The 13,295-nt window shown below is 38.6% G+C and overlaps 1 protein-coding gene across 4 annotated transcripts; it reads right to left on the bottom strand.

Moving 5' to 3' along the window:
• Positions 1 to 6,552: 6,552 nt before the first annotated feature.
• LOC111258764 (uncharacterized) lies at positions 6,553 to 10,095 on the bottom strand. 4 transcript variants are annotated; one of them, XM_022830277.2, is made up of 5 exons: positions 9,939 to 10,095; positions 8,332 to 8,427; positions 7,612 to 7,912; positions 7,300 to 7,466; positions 6,553 to 6,942 (listed from the first exon to the last, which is right to left on the bottom strand). In XM_022830277.2, the coding sequence occupies exons 2-5, from the start codon at positions 8,398 to 8,400 to the stop codon at positions 6,724 to 6,726; spliced, it is 756 nt and encodes a 251-aa protein (XP_022686012.1). In that variant the 5' UTR covers positions 8,401 to 8,427; positions 9,939 to 10,095; the 3' UTR covers positions 6,553 to 6,723. The 4 variants fall into 4 exon arrangements, with proteins under 4 accessions (XP_022686012.1, XP_022686010.1, XP_022686011.1 ...); XM_022830275.2 differs by having other exon boundaries at positions 7,198 to 7,466; positions 9,891 to 10,094; XM_022830276.2 differs by having other exon boundaries at positions 7,198 to 7,466; positions 8,234 to 8,427; positions 9,939 to 10,093.
• Positions 10,096 to 13,295: the final 3,200 nt, after the last annotated feature.

Genomic DNA, 13,295 nt, shown 5'->3' with positions numbered 1-13,295 from the left:
AAGTCACTCATAGACTGTCACAGTTTCGTTACATGATGAAAATGCTAGACCTCACCGCCATGCCGCAATGACTTTCTAGCTTGAACAAAGGAGTGTCCAACGTTGACTTCAACCAGCCTATTTTCCCGATCTACGTTTGTATGACTACGGGGCTTTTCATGCCCAGAAAAGGACAACTCATAGCAACCACATCACATTATCTATTTACTTTGAGAAGCCGTATATAAGGAGTCACATATTGAAACGCGATTGGTATAAGACTGCCCAGAAGCTGCCAGAGTGCTAGGTTAGGGGTGTGAAAAATAAGAAGAAGAAGATAATTTTTAATATAGTTAAAAAAAAATCATCTAAACCAACCAGTTGGAAAATTGATTCAATTTCAAGGTGTTATATATATATATATATATATATATATATATATATATATGCTGTTTGTTGTGTGTACTGTACTTTTATTCATCTTAAAATGCTATTAATAAACAACGTGATTGCTTGCTGGCAAGCGAAAATGCGCTGAATAAAGAGAAGTTTGATACCGCAGTAGATTCGTGCATTGCTGTTCCATAATTTTTGTTTCCTTAGAGTTAGCGTTTTTAACAGCGGCAACGACGACATCGCGAGTGGACATATCGAATGTTGTTGCAACAGCGATGTTTCTCAATTGACTCTTTTATCTACGACACGTACATATGTTGGATTATCATATACGCGACTGACCTAGTTAGTCTGCGTGAGGACCCACTGCTGTTTCGGGCTCTCAGTCCCGTGCAGTGGTGCTTGATAATCTACGAAACGAAGTCTGTCCCAGAAATCCCTACAGTATCACAACACCTCACTACAGCAAAAAGGCATATATATGTATATATATATACGTATATATACATAGGTAGGCTTAAGGAAAGCTTATGTAGAAGAAAAGGTACAATGGAAGGTCAGATTTTTGCTTTTTATTTTGGTAGAAAATATAAGACACCCGTTGGTATCTGTTAATTGGCGTTTATTAAAAGTTAGCCAAAGTGATATTGCAAATATAGAATATGTAATTTTTTTTTTATTAAATATAGTCGCTCTGTTAAAAGTGGGCCTCCATGGCCAAGGCTGGAAACCGCCGGTCGGATAATTTAATTTTTATTTAAGCTACTAAAGTGTCAATATATTTTACTCTTCTAACTATAAGTAGCTTGTCCTTGATTGAGATCGTTAACTTTTGGCAATACACGGAATTGAATCGACTAGATGCGATTGGTAAGAAGCCATGTCAAAGTATTTAGCCAAAATAGTATGCGCAATTTTTGCAAAACCTTTGTAAATTTCCTAAAGCTTAGGTTTTTCAAGATTCAAATAATAGAAGTAGATAATCATTTCCTTTCATATTCATATTATTCTGATAATTCACATATTATGTTATTTATTTGCTATTGCAAATTGTCTGTCGTGTTGTCGGTGTATTACGTTGGAAAAACGTGAACGATGCGTTAGTGTTTTTCATCGATTAAATTTTTGTGTGTTTGTTATGGCCATGCCAATTGTATAGGCCTTGTATAGGACACTAACTTCCGCACCACTGGGGTGTAGTAAAAAAATTGGGGTCGTTTCCCCTTTAAAACACTTTATCTGAAGCAGGCAGTTCGCGTAAATGCGCCGGCTTTACTTCCGGTCATTTTTCAATGTGTTAAACTGAAACACGTACCTTCCTGTGCAGAGACTAACGATTTAGCCGTTACAGCTATATCAGATCGAGGCGCACCCCACCGGTTAAAGAGGCGCTGGCGTTATCTCAGCCTTGCGCACGTAAACGCCAGTTGTCACGGGGCACGCGGCGATGCAACGCGTTCTGCCTTTTGTTGACTGCAAGATAACACGCGAACAAATTTTGGGCGTGAATTTTTCGGATACTCAGAAAATCTTGGTCTTTTACTTTTTTCGTCTAAATCAAATTGGATGCTACTGGATTCATTTGATTGTAGACGATAGTTAATAAGCGACGGTTTATAGAAGAATGAGATTTTTAAAGGCCTTGTTTCCGGCAATGTTAAAAACTAATTTGGAACGATTTCAACAACTCGACATTCTACACACATTATCTCCCCGAAAGGTTTCAAACTTTTTTTTTTTTTTTTTTTGAGAATACTTACTTAGACTAGCCATTAGCCACAATGAGTTTGTGTATAGTTAGATGTCTTAACTTGACGCCATAAATTCGGTAAGTTACAAACAAATCCGTGGTTCGCTTAAACGGCCTAATGCTTTTGATTGTATTCAAATCACTCATCGACTCGCGTGCACAGTAACATACATATGCACACAACACGAACTAAACACATACTAAGCCTGCAATTATTCTGAAGAGATATTTCCCTTTTATCAATGCCTTTCGCATCGTAACCTAAACATTTGTTGCTTCACAGGAAATTTTCGGTTCGACAGCGTAGAAAAGTTTCCGGCAGTAGTAGAATTTGCATCAAAATTTGCTGTTAAGGGCAGCAGAATTAAACCATCTGGGTTTTGAAAAAGTCCACGCAAAGAGACGCCGTAACGGCCATATTACACGGAGCTCTGTTGTTACGTAGGCGATGTCTGTTTCAGGCCAACGACACAACAGAGCTAAAGATGATAGTTAGAGAAGTAGAAATCTAATATGCGAAGCCGGAAACTGTGGGGGCGTAAGCGTAATCTTTTGTCAGGATATGTTTTATTGTCGCAGTTAGCTAAATTGTCGTAGCTGCCTAGTCTTCATCATGAAGGCTGCTGGGACCCACACCATCATAGCGTTATAACATACCTTCACATAATTGGCTTGCTCTTCCAGCGTGACTTCATGTGTATGTTCAAGACCTCTAAAATGCCTCGTATTATACGAGGCCAAACGATACCTTTAACGCGAATATATTTATATTTGCGTCGGTATAGAACAGCTCAACCCGGGGCTGGGACGGACTAGGTGGGTTCTAAAAGGTGCGCAATTATGAATATTACTTCGCACCGATGGCTTACTGAAAAACGACTGTCATAGATGAGTTACAATTGTGGCTTTACGAATACAATATCTGTTTACAGTATCGAACTGATATAATAAAAATTAGCACAAGCTCATATTGCCTGATCCTCTATTGAGACTTGCTCTCTTTCTAGTTGTATGACTACAAGAAAAACATCAGTTCTTCATTAATCAGCTCCTGATAGAAAAGCTAAAAGCTCAACACGTATATAGTGTGTACTTTACCTATAAATTTCATAGAACATAGGATAATTTGTCCGGTAGTGGAGGATCAGCAAAACATTTACCGTAAATTTAGAGAAGGTGCGTATCTGTTGTTTCAACAGGTGCTTGCAATTTTGTACGTTGCTTGCTATCCTATCCTAGGCGCACAAACTGGATAATGAAGGGCTTAGTCGTGTCTCATGCGTACGCATCGTAGAGTGTAGAGGGAACACACTTTCGCTACTGTTAGGAGGAATAGGATCAATTGTTTGACGGTATCAAATAAATTGACTAATCATTCTAAAATATTGCTATAAACTACCATTTTTGGTCACTGCATCTCTATACGAGAAATATTGACAGGCCAACATGCTGATATATCCTAGAGTTAGCGATATTGTAGAAAACGAATTTTGACGGGCTTAGATCAGACATCCTTATTAACCCTGCTTAATTTTCCATTTATAACCTCCCATAACTCTTGTGATTATCGATGAACTAGCCGTTGTTTCTGTTCGAAATTAAACAAAAAGAGAATACATTTGTAACCGATAATGCACCATTCTGCCAGTAGTTGATCTCTCTCTCTATCTCCCCCCCCCACTCTTTTGACGCATCGTGTGATTATTTATGGTAAAAAAATTGACCCTCCAGCTTTTTATACGGTTTGTTCGAGTCGAATGTAAATAAGAAAGCTAGACAGCTTCGCATAGGGTTACATGGTCTGCGACAGACCGAAATCTCTCCCCTAAACCCACACTTTTCGACTTAACAGTCGCTCAGCAAACCTGTGCTCGTAGCTCACTAGTATGCCTTTGGCTGGGGATTTTCCATCGTTTTTAACTTGGGAACATATACATACAGTTGACATGTTACACTGGCACTAATTTGCAGCAGTCATTTAGATGCTGATTTGTCGAAATCGAACGGATTCGTTCTCTAGCATTTTCTTGGCAGTTTTTGACGGCGCAGAATTGTGATTCGCTCTGTGGTTGTCTGAGCGACTGAGCTGAAGCCGTAGAAAACAATGGTTATTGTTCATTGGAAAATCGCATGTTAGAGGCTGATCTTATGACTTACCAGAAAACCAAAGTATCTAAACTCTCGGAAACGGGCGTAACTGTAACGTAACCTTTCTCTCGTGTTAGAAGTGGGTTATTCTTTACAAGGAACTAAATTACATTAAATGTTCACTGTGTAGCAACAGCTTGGCCTTTTGGTATCGTGCTTCCTTCACTGTGTTATCCATACATTTAATTTCGTTTGATGGAATATGCATTGAAAATCGTTACCTTTCTCCCAGGGTTTCTTCTTTATCTAGCAATTCCCAATAAATCTGTTGCATAAAGTTAACTAAAATCAACGTTACATAATAAGAGCGCGTGTTCATAATTGTCAGGCGGTTGTCAGTTCAGGGATCGTTATGTTCCACTTGGTGCTATCTCTACCGACACTGGATTTAAAAAATGAGTGAGCTTTCATAAATGTCTATCATGGTGGGGTCTCACCCCATTCCGAAGACATCGTGTTTTTTTTTGCATTGAAATATATTGGAATAGTTTATTTCTGGGTCAAATCTTATTTCTACACGTGGACAAACGGCCATGTCGGTGTTACTATGGAGGAATAGATGAAATGTGTCCGCTTTCTGTTCAGTGAAGCCCACCTGGTGAGCGTCGTCGCATCCGCTAAGAGGCTTTTTTTAAACCACTCAGTGACATGAAACGATGGATCAAGTGGTGTCTCAGAAAGTTATAGAACGGGACTAAATAGTACCCACCGATGCGTGGACGATGCTAACGGATAAGTAAACGTTCAAAATAGATTAAGTAAAAACGGGTCAAGTAATATTAGTACGGAAAAAAAGCGTAAACGAGACTTTTCTCATCTCTTGCAGCATTAGCTGGCAATTAACATATGATATTTTTCTAACGTATTTTTATCGATATCACCCTTGAAATTAGCAAACAAATTGAAATAGTTCATTGATCTGTTTTAACGTTCACAGGTACGTTTGCCTCTATGTATATACTATCTCTAATCGATTTAGACAATAAACGGCTGCTGCTGCTGCTGCTGTTCTAATTGTTGCAATGCTTGTGCTCCGTGGGAGCTCCTTCAGAGTGACACTGGAACATAGGTCGAGCCGCGCAGAATGCACATATGTAATCACCACCAACTTTGTGCATAGATCCAAGACTGGAACATTCGTTCCTTATCCTCAGAACTGAATCATACTTCTGACAAAAACAGATCTCACCGTCCATTGATGTGCCATTTTACATGTGACAGCGTGTGCGTGCGATTATAGGATACGCTGGCAAACGTTTTATCCATTTCGTTGTAAGACAAGTAGTGCTCTAGGAATTCAGTGATGTCGTCTTGATTCCTCGTTAGCTATATGCAGTATTTCAAACTGATTTGTGTCAGGATCGTTTGCGTAATTGTTACACGGAGCGGTGCTGCTCGCTTCTGTAACACCATGTTCTTATTAGAGTTTTTGGTAGCAGCACAAAAGTGCCACGGATGAAATAACAAGTACGGATATTACCACAAAAATGTGCCTAATCTCCCACTCTGCGGTCGTAGTTTCAATTACGAGATTAGCCCTACGGTCCACCAACAGGCCTTAAAGTCTGTCTACGTCCAAGTCCTGGGGAATTAGGCTTAACTGACCGATGATGACGAATGTGCTTAACGACTTAACGTAGATGCTTCGGCCGAGAGTCACCTTAGACTACTACAATATACTCTTTGCGTAGCTTTCGTCAACATTTTTGACAATGAAAACAAAATATTTAGAAATGAAAATAACTGCTCGACCTAATACCTTTTAAAACAATTGGGATTCTATCTCCGCTTGCCTGTATGCATATACTATCTCTAATCGATTTAGACGATAAACGGCTACTGCTGCCCTTTGTGTCTTGTGTGACTTCTCTGAACACAGTAGAAGTTATGTCACGTAGATGAAAGTGTGTTCAAAACATGAACGACTGAAAATAAAAAGCATATAGTGTTTAGTCATTGTCGTAAGAAGGTATTTCCACGACCTCGTGTTTACGACCTCGTCTAAATCTGACACTAGCAGTATATATAACAACGACGAAAAATGACAGGATAACTTACCATGAAACTCAACACTATGTAAGCCTAAGACTATTGCAATATGGATTTAGTTTAAGAACTTGAAATTATAGGCGTACAGTTAATAAGTCCATATTTATTATCTGCGTATATATGACCCAGAACTTTAGATGAAATCGAATAGTAGCTTGAACTTGAGGCCCTGCTTGTATGGTGTCGTTCTGAATTTGTAATTTTACGTACATAAGAATCAGATACACAGATTATATACATATGTTATATACTTAAAAAGATTAATTTATTCAATCTTATTAAAAAATCAATAAATTCGCCGTTAATAATAATGGGATTACCCATTTACAATAGGTCTACCTGTTGTTATGTTATAGGCTTGTATGACTGAATTCCGGACCGAATTGTCTGTTGGCTAGATATTACTGCAAGATAGGCCCAGCTACAGGATTCTCATACCAAAGGGGTTCGTATGTATCACTTCTAACTTTACTGGCAATTATGAAGGCGCTTAACCCAATGAAAGTAGCAATTGGTATTACAATGGTTGCAGTCCAAGCTTTTAGAATCCATCTATGTGAAAAGTTCTTTTTTGTATACAATTTAAACACAGTCTGATATGACCGATTTTCCAGATCCTCCTGCAAACAGAGCATGATAATTAGTGCAAAATGTGGAATCAACGCGGAAGTAGTTTCTAACGGACGATTCTGAAACCCTCAATCCCTATTTATTTATTTTTTTATATTTTTGATAGGTATTCTAGCTCGATTCAGAAGGCGGATATTAAGCAACTGTATTGTAAAGTATTCCCCCCGGAAGGGAATTGTTTCCTACTTTGCGTCTGATTATAACCAAAAATAGGTTTCTAACACGTCGGTTTCAATAGCACGCACCATACAAAAATTGGTATTATACGCCCAGACAGACCCGTTGTAGTGCATGCCTGGTTTTAGCTTATAAAGTACACAGGGCATTATCTTGCACTCTATACGGACACATTCAGTTGAGTTTGTGATCGGATCATGGATGATGGTCGGGCAAAGTTCTACACGGTAACCTGTTGGTCGTCCATTCAACAGCTCTTTAGATCTTGGCTTTGCGTAAATAATCGCGCTGGTCAACGAAACTGAGTCGACTTCGACGATGACGCCCGTTTCTGGCCCTGAAAAGATGCATTCGCGGGGCAAACAAACATAGAGATAACGCATTTAAGCTTACCAGCTTTGCTACCTAAATTTCAGCTGGTAGACGATCACAATATGTGTACTGAATGTTAAAAGAACTGCACAGCAATAAATTATACGTACTTCCTACGTCGGTAATGAACTGTTTAAACGCGACTGGTTTGGTGCCGCTGTATACGGTGATGTTGTACTTCGAATATGGTTTCATCGGTCTTCGCCCTCGGCCATGCCTCCACACGCCGTCTACTAAGATGATTGTGATCCGCTGATGTGTTTTGAACCAACAGCCTTCAACAACTGCGGTATAGTTCAGAGGTGGATTTGCGAAAATCACCACAGATGTGCCACCATCATCCTCTAGGTCGGTAATATCTGGAAACACTTCAAGCTCTACGTGGGTCCAATTCTGTGTGCCGACAAGACTCTTGATGCATTGATTCGTACATGAAATATATATATATATATATATAACATCATAGTTGTGATAATACAAGGATTATGTAATGGCACCAAAATGGGTCATGTCAAGTTATTATGATCCAAGCTTAGGCGTGAAGCCGGGGGTTGTCAGTGAAAACTCCACTATACATACAATTTGAGCTTGAATGAGGCATTTTGTATTGCAGTAATTCAACAATTGACTTAAACACTGAGTATGCTTAATAATCTATTGGATGTGTTATTCATTGAAGGTCAAATCAGGTAAAAGCAAATAAACTTCGGGGTCGAGAAATAATCGATTTACCATTTTCGCAATAAGAAAATTGTAGCAGTCATATCTTATAGAAGGAGGTTGGTTTTCACAGCCACTCCGACAGCTATATTTGGTCGGCCTTTACTCACCCCCTTTTCAATTGCAAACGAAATGCTTGGTAACAGTACTGACAAGCATATTCGGCGGAACTCTTTCATGTTAGTCGCTTTCGTCTATTGGAGTACCTAGAAGGCGCGAAAAACAAAACGAAGGATAAACCTATGTAGTCATACATGTAACATTACATTAAGTTGAACGTTAACTCGCTTAACAGAGTGTTACAGAGATAGATTAAGCCTGCGTTCACTCTTCTCACGTATTACGAAACAAAAAAACAGGGGTCATAGTTTTCCAAATGTCTTCGCTGTTGTGACGTCTGTAATTTTTGGAAGTGTTCTGCACTTACGTTGCACACCATCGATATCCTTTTTTCTATCAGCGTCAGTTGCAGATTTTAAAAAAAAATAATGATTATTTTATATGAGGAGTCCTGCGCTTACGGGCTTGAACTTCCAACAGTTTCTAAATTTTCTGAAATGAAGTAGCCTCATTCTGCAGGTGTTTATGTTTTTGCTTGACAACGAGAAGGACCAAGCAAAATATCGACGAGCTTCATGAATCGTCAAAAAAACCGTCTGCAGCTTTTCGCATAAATATTCAGTACATGATTTATAATACTTGTGTGATAATAATTGATTACTCAATGAAAGTGTTCCATAATTTCGTGATCATTAATGATTAATATACGCACGTACGTTCTACCCCGTCACGGTGCACGTGTTATATTAGTGCATACATCTACATGTGATTTCTGAGAAAAAATGTATAAAAGAAACACTTATTTTGCTTATACTTTATTATTATTACTATTGTTATTATGACGTGAATCGCACGTCCACCGCTTTCAAGCATTTTTTCAAATGCGTGACTTGCACCAACACAAAACGACCTGTGTCTACACCCGGATTCGAACCCGGTTCGTGTCACCTTGTGTACCTCACAGCATCACAGTATCGCTGCTGTACTAAAGTACCAGCTGGTGGATTTCATCATAATGCAGAGTCAAAACTCGTACTCATTTGAATTAAGCGGTTTGTTAGCGTGATTCACGCGTCTGTAGATTTTCCGATACCTATATTTAATGAAAATCTATCATCCGTGCGAGGTAATCTCTGCCACTGTTGCGGCCGGTATCCTTCATCGTAAATCTTTGGATCGGTTCAGTCCTAAGGCCAAGCTATATGAACGCTAAACTGAAGTTTCTGGACGCTAAAGTGCGAATTCGCTGGACGGTACCGAGTCTTGTTGTTTAGTCGAGAGAAGCCGTGAACAGAGCGAAATGCTCACATAAACGTTACTAGGTTAAAACTGAACGTCATAGTTTATGCGATGTTACGTTGACATTGATAATGTAATAACTATGGGATAAACTGAAATCAATTTCGAACTTATTCTAATGTCAATGGGTAACTGATCGAAGTTATAATTAACAATTACGTAAGTAAACAGCTTGTAATTATTATACTATCGTTATATGTAATTATTACTATAGCCGATATGTGAGATATATTATTATTGCACTTAAATAAAAAGAGATACAAAGCATTAGCGAGGACAGTAAAAGAAGTTAAAAAGCGGACCGACGTACCCGATTTTCATTCATGCATGCACAAAACTACGTTAGTATCACACTTACTTCGAATTTATAGCTCCTAACCGTAGCGTCTAATCGTTAGCACATTTCCAATTCGCGTTATTAGGCCACCTATGAAAACAAATTGCATCCATTTTATCCAGTCGATTTAATCCGTGGTACATCCGCTATCCACTGTTCTAGCAGACCATACTGACGAGCCTGGGCAACGACGCAAGCACGACTCTACACGCCGAGGTACTTGTTTACATTAGAAAAGCGCTGGTAGTTCTTGACATTTGTGTCTACTTGGAAAATAGCTTCTTGACAATCGCGCAGTGTACTCCCAAAAATTAAAATTGTATGAATAAATGGTAATTGTGTGAAACATAACAAGTATGGTTAGGGCTCAAGCTCAAAGGATCATCAACGTCAATTATAGCGGTATTATTTATTGGTAGCAGGACGCGGATATAGCGGTGGCTATTTGGGCCCTTCGATATATATATAAGATATCCCCCCCCAAGATAGTATATGGCTTTTGTTTTCGATAGATATTTTGATGTAACATATTGGGCAACAATTAGATATAGATATGTACTTAGGGCGGAAAACTGCGAGTGCTGCGCAGTGTCTATTCAGCCACGACCTATTGAAAAACTGCATTTTTTTTTTAAATAATCTCTGCTTATACTATAAATAGATGATAACCTGTTCTGAAATTATTCATCCAATGTGCAACTTCTCTGGATTACTTATCTGTGTCTTGTTCTAAGCTGATACAATTTTGGCAGCACTCCTCACCGACCTTTATAGTTGGTAGAGAAGTTACTAAATATGGTTAAATTTTGATTGTGTTCTTAGCGCTCTAAAATTCTATACAAATATCATGTTATTATGTAAGAGAAATAATAATCACAAATCAATTAACTAACAGCGCACGCGCCGCTTTAATAACATCACGAATGTGCTTTATTTTTTTTAACAACAATTTTTTTAACAAACCACTCCAGCAACAGTTGGCTTGCTACTGCTAAACTAAACATTAATACAATTTATATATGCTTAGAAGCATATACTCATCTGGAAAAGTCAATCATATACCCACGAATCGAAATAGTTTCATAAACCCATGAAGCTCTATTTAGCCGTTCCATCATTAGTGTATATTTACTTATTAGGTTCAATTTAATATTTCATTCATTGTAGACGATAGGTTTTAGGCAGGGCGGATACATCATTTTAGCAAATTTGCTTGGTTTAAGGTGTTTCTGATATCCACATCTCCAAGGGCTGGCGACATGTTGATGCGTTCCAAGTGTAAATAAGCGCCATTCTTTTTTGATTTGTAAATGCCTATCATGAGAGTTAGGAGTAGCAGTGACAGCTCTTCAGAAACCTAGTCCACCAAAAATGAAAAATCTTTTTGGGAGGGTCGCTTTCTGTCAATACAAAATTAGTCAAAAACACCTATTTTATTAATAACTAGCGCCCAGCTTTCGCTTATTCCTTTGACTACATTGTATGCTATTTTGTATTCAGCAAATTTTGGTTATATCAGAGCTTTCTCCTGTACTCAGCAACGCTATTTGCCAAGACAGGCATATAAACACCCTATCTGCTTGCCTGCGGATGGCCAACGGTACGAAAACCCCAATCCAAGGTTTGACATCTGAGGTTCGGCGTCAAACCATTGGGTGCACACGGAGCCCCAAGGAAACTAAATGGATTGGCTCTGTAGGGCACAGCTCAAGATGATAGCTCGTGGTAGGAAGTGCTGATGATTTTCGAATTACAGAAATGATTGCCGTCGTTGCTAACACTGATCTTACTTCAACGCAAACGTCGATTTCTGGCACTGAATGCCATTTAATTAGGTGTGAATAAGAAATATTTCTTTGGTGGTGTATACGTTTGTCTTCTAAAACTGAAATTGAATCTATACTGGCAGGTGATATTATATATGGAAAATTATTGCTGGAATTTTGCTAAGATACCCGACGAAACGCTTCAGAACAGGCTGATGGCATGTAAAAAAAAAATCTGCCCGGGAAGACTTACAGTACGGTTCCAAACGAGAAAAGACGGTATAGACTAAAGTCTATTGAGACAATAAAAAATGCGTACGGTTCTTGGCGTTGGCTTTTTCGCCATCATTACACATACACCGTAACCATCTTTCACCACAACTGTTGTTCTGCACCGCCGAGATTTACCTGAATAATGTCTTTCCGCCCTATTCTATATTTTTTCCACTATTTTCTAGTAAATGTAGGATTTTATTTATTTCGTTTTGAAAAGTTCTTCCAGCCCTCAAGTGTAGATTATTACATAACCTATTACTTTAAATGCCGGCCAAGGTTTAAAAGATATGTGCTTTTCTTTTACTTCCGACGCCAGTCATGAATTCTTTGTATCCGACTTACTCAGTGTCGTTGTATACGGCGACGGTATACCTCGAGAAAAATTTACATGACGCTGTATCTGACCCAGTGATTCAATGACTGTTCCTAAGGAAAATGTTAATCAATCAGCACCCGCGTATTACCTCCGTATAATTAACTGGGGGGTGGGCTTGAATTATAACTGATGGATTGCTATAGATATGCACCTTTTGGAAAAAGAAGTTCTGAAATAAGTTCGTACATTAAACAACAAAAGTTATTATTATTATCATCGCAGAGATATCAGGAGGCCGTAATCTAGATATTGTAATCATTTCGATTACGTTTCCAATGTACATAAATTTTCTCATGTACTCTTATAATGATGATAACGAAAAATAACTGATGTGTGTACATAATTTTTCAACGCAAAATGAATAATATACACTACTAAAGTAATGAATAGATTTGTAATTCTAATGAGTGAGTACTTGCTGCCATAACTGCCCGAACAAAAGTATAGGTAGCCTTAGTGCATTTCGCTATATGGTACTCACCGACTAGCGATGTTAATAAATTCGTCGAAAGCTTTGCAGCTGCCACGAAAGCGACGATAAATTGGCCTACCGGTATCGAACGATTATGTGGAAATTGCGATTGATGATGAACGCATGTGAGAATTCTTCCTATTGAATGGGGAGGTAGTTGAAGAGTTCTAAGGTATTCTAAGATACCAGCTATGGCGCCAACCTGGGCACAGGCTATTGGAACTAGACTAAACATCCATTGTCTACAAATGTATATTGTTTGCAGTCTAGTGGAACAGACGTGTAACCAACATTCTGAAGCGATATAAATCAGCTTCGAAGATTTGTACAGTTGCAGTCTTATATGCTTTGTTTTCTTCGTTCTTCGCTTGCATACAATTCTCCGTTATTTACCACGACAATGGTCTGCAGACCAGACGTTTGTCCAACACTTTCCTTCTCTTGCGTTCATCTGATCTGAAATATGACCATCCTAGTACAATACTCAT

The sequence above is a fragment of the Varroa jacobsoni genome, unplaced genomic scaffold (assembly GCF_002532875.2).
Source record: "Varroa jacobsoni isolate VJ856 unplaced genomic scaffold, vjacob_1.0 scaffold_259, whole genome shotgun sequence".
In the NCBI taxonomy this organism is placed as follows: domain Eukaryota; kingdom Metazoa; phylum Arthropoda; class Arachnida; order Mesostigmata; family Varroidae; genus Varroa; species Varroa jacobsoni.
The sequence above is the reverse complement of the archived record's forward strand: the minus strand, read 5'-3'. Positions and strand labels throughout refer to the sequence as shown.